The sequence below is a fragment of the Anneissia japonica genome, unplaced genomic scaffold (assembly GCF_011630105.1).
Source record: "Anneissia japonica isolate Jap-2015-1 unplaced genomic scaffold, ASM1163010v1 scaffold284695_len391863_cov200, whole genome shotgun sequence".
NCBI lineage: Eukaryota > Metazoa > Echinodermata > Crinoidea > Comatulida > Comatulidae > Anneissia > Anneissia japonica.
This window is the reverse complement of record NW_022698213.1, coordinates 206,316-213,633: the sequence shown is the minus strand read 5'-3', so window position 1 is coordinate 213,633 and position 7,318 is coordinate 206,316. Positions and strand designations below refer to the sequence as shown.

The following is a 7,318-nucleotide window of genomic DNA, read 5'->3' as shown; positions in this document are numbered from 1 at the left end:
CCCCCGCAGTTTAAGACATGCAGCGTCAGTCATGAGCAGGCTTGCCATGCAGTCTGTTATAGGCCTAGTTAAAGCAACAATAATATCGGGTATCCGTATACATTTTGGATATTCTTTCTGATGTAAACATTTGTCTTAATTAAGCAAAGTTTTCTTACAGTATTATGTAAATACTAAATATCATGAGATGTAATATGCCAACTAGATATTCTAGTCAATGGCTGCCAATAACTGATATATTTTCAGTGCCTAAATTTATTAGGCCTATTATATATTTTATTGTGTATGACAAATATTCATGTGCAATGAAATGTAGACACCAAAGTACAGACTGCAAAGCTATACACTAGCACATTTTTTGCGGTGGAGAGTTCTATTTCGTGTTTCTGATATTTTTCGTATTATGCAGATACCTGTATTTCGTAATTTTACAACAAGAGAGAACATCAGAGAGGATTTTGTCCCTTGAAGTCTCTCGTTTCTTCTTTTTTTTTCTATCCCTCTCAAGAGAACCAAATGAATACCGGGTTTTCTCTTGTAATTGCTGCTGGCTCAACTCCTGTCCTGTGATACATAAATAGGCATGTGTTGAAAACAAGATTTTTTTTTATTAAATTGAGTATGTGGAATTTCTAAAATAAGAAGCTCTTTATTAGGTTAAACTTGGTTAAACTTATTCCGTATTTACAAACCCCTGGCTATATCCTAATCCTTGTCGATCACATCTTATAACACTTTACCTACTTACAATCAGATGACCTGTAAGAGGATAATTATGGAAACACATAACGCTCACAGCACCGATCAAACCAGATTCGAAGTAGAATTGCTAACCAACTGACTCTACGATCTTCGTAAAGCACCTAATTTACTTCTAATAGATTAGGGAAGTACATCAATTTAATAGGTTTGAAACGATGTGCCTGTAGTAAAAGTTAAAGACGAGACAATTATATTCTATTATCAATGACAACCGTTTGGGGGAAGATTCAGTCAAGTATAAAAGCTCAATTGGCTTCAACTACCTATTTCATATTAGTAGCGCTACCAATGCTCAGTACTATGGTTAGTTTGTATGTCCATGTACGGAGAGTTTCCCTTGTGCTTTTGAATTTACGAATATCAACCGTCGGGAAAATGGCGTACCAGAAACTACTTTTACTTGAAAATACCATATTTCTAGAGGGCGGACCAAATATTGTTGATCGCATTCAACGTATTTTGCTTTTTTCAAAATATACCGGTAATTATTTCTAATATTGTCATTGTAGATAATTCTTTTTTCCGAAGTGTTGCGTTTTAACGTTCTCAAGAGCCATATTGCACACGGGACAAACAGCTTAAACGTCTCATCTGAAAGAGAGTGCCCTATCGTAACTTGTACTTATTTATTTATTTATTTTGTTTAATTTCAAACATATTTATTCAGGATTAAAACATATCTTTACACCCCTCATGCAAAGCACAATGCTCTAGAGCAGCTAATAGAATTGAACTAGGGTCCAGGGATCCCTACGGTGCACTGCACAAACATTGACTACCACCTGTATAGCCGACTGAGCCAAACTGCTAAAAATATACAGTACAATTAATAAGTGTATATTTAATTTTAAACAAGTGCTATTATTGTAATCAATAAACTATCATCAACGAGCAAGGCCTACCGAACTGACTACGCTATTTGCAATTGCATTATTAACGTTCTATGTAAATACAAAAACAGTTTCCTATAATAATACTGTTTAATTATGTAAGCTTTGAAATGGTGTAGCCAACTTAGTAAATTGTAACGTTTGCGTTGTGATTTCGACAAGTTCCCATTTCAAAATGTTATAGCCGCTAATTACGTTGTGATTCGAAAACTTCCTAATTCAAAATGTTACAACGGCTAAAATTAGAAAGAATAAAGGAACACCTTATAACTTTTCTTTTTATTTTTTCTTCTTTCTTTTAGGTTTGAACTCAATGGACAATAAATCTTCAATGTACAGTAACCAACAATTAAATTCAAGATCAATAGAACAGTTGCCATAAATACCGTAATATCAAGTCGCAGTCTTGCTATTTGAAGGCCCTGTCATTTATAGATTTAAAAATATAAGGGCGTAAACTTGGACCAAGTTGTGCAATTACGATTTTGTGCCCGCCTCGGCATTTTAGCAATGGCTTTAACGACAGACAACATCTCTGCTAATGGCACTAACGGAGATTTGTACGACATTTTTTATATCAGGTGGACATATTTTTTGTTCACTATATGTATTTTCATCGCCGCAGTTGGTGTGTTTGGTAATGGATTGGTAATATACGTCATCCTGCGATTTGCTCGTATGCAGACCGTCACTAATTGTTACATTTTAAACCTTGCTATTGCTGACGAAATTTTTGTTCTTGTCTTGCCAATATTTGGTGTCAGTTTATTAAAAGATGCTTGGGAATTTGGTACTGTCACTTGTTTCATAATCATGTCAATCGACATTTTCAACCAATTCACGAGTGTGTATACACTGACTGCGATGAGCGTGGATCGCTACATTGCCGTCTGCCATCCAGCTCAAGCCGGACGATATAGAAGATTTCCAATTGTTGTTGGTATTTGCATCGGAATTTGGATTATATCAGTGTGTTCTGTACTACCAATGATCATACACATAAAACACGATACCTCAGGTTGTTATTTTGATTTCACACGATTCGGCAACACAGAAACATGGACAATGGCTATGTATCTATATACGCTATCATTGGGATTATTAATACCCCTTGTGGTCATCATGGTTAGTTACATATTGCTACTTGTGAGGCTGAAGCAAGTCACCGCTCGCACAGGAAAAAGCAAAAAGAACAGAAAGGTCACCAATATGGTGATGATCATAGTTGTTGTATTTGTATTGTGTTGGTCGCCGTTTTATATACTGCGTGCATTTATAGCGTTTCAATATCAAAGTTTAACAAGTGATTATAAACTCTTCAAAATTCTCTTAGATGGTACAATGATACTCAGTTACATCAATAGCTGCGCCAATCCAATCCTCTACGGCTTCCTCAGTGATAATTTCCGGAAGAGTTATCAACATGCTAGGCCTTGCGCTAAGAATGATCAAGCGGATATTTCCGTTAATGATAGTTACATCCGTAAGAAGTACAAATCAGTTACAACCTGTCCGCGCTTGAGAAGTCGCCGTGGCAATCGGGACGAACTGGAAGATTCTGCCCAGCGCGGGAATAATTACCGTTTGGCTCCTATGACTATGATGACCTCAACAACCTGCGCTGGCAGTCCATATTCCAGAGTACCTAAAGAGGATATATAGGCCTATCACTGAAATGTGTGATTATCCTACGCGTTGACAATTGCATTGTCTTTAGCGTAAACATACTGTATTATTTACCTGACAATGTCTTATCAACCGTGCATTCTACGAATAAAACGTACAGTATATTTTTCATCAAGTTACTGTTCTTTCGTTTGCCTTGATCTCATCCAAACTTGAATCCTGTAACTTTAGGTCAATTGGTTCTCGGCCACTGACAACTAACATCTTCAGAACTTCAGAACGCTGCTTGCATTGTCATACTTTTTAACCGAATTTCAAATATATATCACATTATTCAAACATCTTTACTTTGTCACACAGTTAACAATTTGATTTCCAGACCTCAACTGATTACTCACACTGGTGGATCCAGGAATTCCAAACAAAGGGGAGGGGGGGCAGGGAGGTGCTTTCACATATAAAATGTCTAATTCCATTCCCATCATGATTAGGGCTCGGATACAAAATTTAATGGTTATGGCACGTCGTCTAGATGACCAGAAAGGGCACACTCCGATTTAAACTGAATACAGCTTTCTCTTTGTTTTTTTTTTTCAATTTTCAAAAAAAAAAAAAAAAATGGGCCAGCCGTCTGCCCTTTCCCATTTGCTCTTTCCCTGACTCACAAATGCATTGACGTTCACGCTTCATCATATACTTTTTTAATAATAAAAAAAACCATAGCGAATAGAATTACATCTCGATTAAAAAAAATACATATAGCAAAAGGTAAATGTAAACGTAAGTTAATAGCCATAAATTGAACCAGATTTCTGACAACAGTAGTACTTCATCAGTGGCAAGTGCTAAGATGAATATTGCAGATCATATTATTGCTTGCAGATCAATACACGCTCGTCGCACAAGAATCTTCCCAGAGGGATACATCGATGCGTTTTTTTTAAATAACAGATGGTGTCTTACAATTTAAACCCACACAATTCTGCTCGTTAACACGCAATTAGCTGAATTTTATTCAAATGTTCTCATTAATTCCAGTCTTAATTGCCTTAACATTTGACTTGCATCATTCAGTTTCTTTTTAAGAATGATTGAAAAAGATTACAGTATGAGAATCTAGATATAAAACAGGACAGACTGGAACTGGAAACATTTTTTTTCACTGGCATATTACATTACAGTTGAATTGAACTTTGGCCTATATACTATTTTTTCTCTGTAAGTAAATAATATCTTAAGGATGGAAACAGGTTGAATAACGATAATCATTAAAGCAATCATAATATATCTTATGTAGGCTTATGTTCATAATGACTGAAATATTTATCCATTATTTTGTTAGTCTTTGGAGTATCCACACGCTATTAATAATTCGTCCTCTAGTTCCTGGTGGTACTTTTTGAAAATTATATGATTACGTTTTAACGAAACCCCTGGAGTTGGGCCTTTGCAGTTCTATACTCTTTGAACATACATTCAATCAAACATTTCCAAACAATGCAAATTATCATTGGAGCATACAGCTGAGTTTGTGTGGTGGTTGCATTTTTAAACAATCCACATACGGAACTATTTCTTATTTGCTTACTAGTGATGTATTAAGCAGGGAGGTTAGGCCTACTCACTGCGTGCGACGGCGACGCGACGGCAACGCGATGAAGAACGCACGCGAAGACGCGGACCCAACTGATCGTCTTTTTAATGAGGATCCGATCAGATTGCCACTGACAATCAGAAGACGGCGTTGCGTCGTCTATCGCTCGCCGGAAGCAAATGTGGATTCGTCGTGCGACGGTCGCACGACCGTACGACGCAGTGAGTAATCGGCTTTACTGTACTCGCGAACGTTCGGGGTCTAAAACATGTTAGCCGACCCAAGAATTACTACAGGACATTGATTTTATTTATATTCTTTTTGGTGATTTTTTTTTACAAATTCTAGGAAAATAGATTTTGTATTTTGGTAAATCTGAATTATTTTACGTTAACACTGGTTGCCAGTACGTTAAAACAAGTGCAATAGTGTATAAATTTTATCGACAAAGAAACATTCACCTGTAGGTCTATCGTTCTTCCACATTGGGCCGAACAGTGGGCTTGCTTGTGGAATTTGATAAACGCATTAGGCATAAAGTACGGTATTGTAAGTGCCTGCAAAATCGAAATCGCTGAATTTTCGTAGTTGTGTAGTCTTGAAAATAATAAGGAGGTTTTGCATGCTTACGATAACGAATATCGGTTACGTCATCACACATTTAGTCAATCCATCCCCTAATAGTAGCCTACCTGTCACAACGTAGGCTATTCAGCCTTTACATGAGTAAACGATCATATTCAGCTCGTATATGTTGCCAAGAATGTTTTAGGCACAAATGACGATAATTCTGATGACGTATTCGTATTTGTTATCGTTTTCGTAAGGTTGCGAAATGTCTCAGAGTGCATGTTACGTATATTGTACAGCTTAAAGATACATTCACATCGTATCCGAACCGAAATTCAGACCGCCTTTACGCGATGCACTGACGGCCAGTTTCCCTGTCCTTGTCCATGATTCGATTTTCTGATCGGTTCTGTAGGCTTTCATGCAAACATTCGGATACGGCGTGAATGCACCTTAATAAAAAAAAATGTACATATTTATATAGAATATTTTATATTATTTAATCACTCAAGTCCCAACGTTTAAAGGTATCGAAAGTCATATCGGCTTTCATAGGAAATGAATCTTATAAATGCTATATTTTATTAAAAGGCTAGTTTAAACAAGTACGGTAACTAATTAATTATATATATACATACATATATATATGTATATATATATATATATATATATATATATATATATATATGTGTGTGTGTATGTGTGTGTGTGTACATATACCGTATATATATGTACATATATATGTATGTGTTTTCCATTCGTTGTATTCAACAATGAGTACACATTTTGAAGTAGGTTGGTATTACTCATTTTATGCTTGTGTACCATGATTAAAGTGTATAGCTCACGTGTGCGTTTGTTTCGTTCATTTTCGTAAAACGTGTTCTCAAGAAAAAAAAGTCGCAAAAATGCATCAGGTCTAAAAATACCAAACCCAATTTTCTACGAAATTGTCCGTATATAGGTTAATATTGCCAACGGTTAATAATCCAATGTAGGTTTACGCTTTTTTTTCCACTTTCGAAATTGTCTATCCGAACCCTTTTAAGTGTCATCAATCTTGCATGAGAATATTACGTTATTTGTATTTTTCATTAAAAAATAAATAGAAAGGAGAACCTCTCATAGGAATTTCACTGCTTCACAGTACAGTGTACTTTTGTATATCAGCGTATACATCGTTAATTGATATGGAATGAAGGATGCATTCATCCTCCAATAATGTAGGCTTAATTTTCTAGGCAATTAGAGAAAGCAGCAACAAAGAGCGATTTAAGGCTAAAAAAAGTGTTTCTTTGATTAGGCCTAGATTATTTAGAAATATTCAGACAAGGCATAGATAAAAAAATATCTGCTTTCATCAACAACTTCTAATGGCAATAAAGAAGAGAAAAATAAAGTACTTTGTTCACATCATAAGAAGAAATGTAGTACAAAGAGACCTTTGGAAAGGAAATTAGAATGTTAAAGACGGAGAGGAAGGTCAAGAACAAACTAGATGAGCATCATCAAGGATTTTACTCTTGGATACAGTATGGAGAATGTGTGAGAAGAGCTGAAGATTGAGAGGGATGGAGATCCATGGTCGTCGAACTGCTGGCAGCAGATGGCACCGAGAGGTAACAGTTAACAGACTGTTCTCATATACAGTGTAATATTATTGAAACCTAATTCTAAATTCTTTCGCCACGTCTCAGGCCAGGACTCGAACCGGACACATTTCGCTTATACAACGAATGCTATAACCATGAATTGGCCACGGACCGTGTATGTGAAAAAAGTACAATTGTGATTGAATCCCCAATTATTTCAACGTGACGTACAATACTGATACAGCACTAATTCCATAAACGGGTAGTGAACTACTGTACAAGAG

The 7,318-nt window shown here is 36.1% G+C and overlaps 1 protein-coding gene across 2 annotated transcripts in view; it reads left to right on the top strand.

The window, feature by feature from the left end:
- Positions 1 to 6,289, top strand: part of LOC117102443 (somatostatin receptor type 2-like) — a 37,006-nt gene extending 30,717 nt beyond the window's left edge. For both annotated transcript variants that reach the window (XM_033242702.1, XM_033242703.1), the window contains exon 2: positions 1,955 to 6,289. In XM_033242702.1, the coding sequence (XP_033098593.1) occupies positions 2,163 to 3,314 (1,152 nt within the window). In that variant the 5' untranslated portion in view covers positions 1,955 to 2,162 and the 3' untranslated portion in view covers positions 3,315 to 6,289. The remainder of the gene's footprint in view (positions 1 to 1,954) is intronic.
- Positions 6,290 to 7,318: the final 1,029 nt, after the last annotated feature.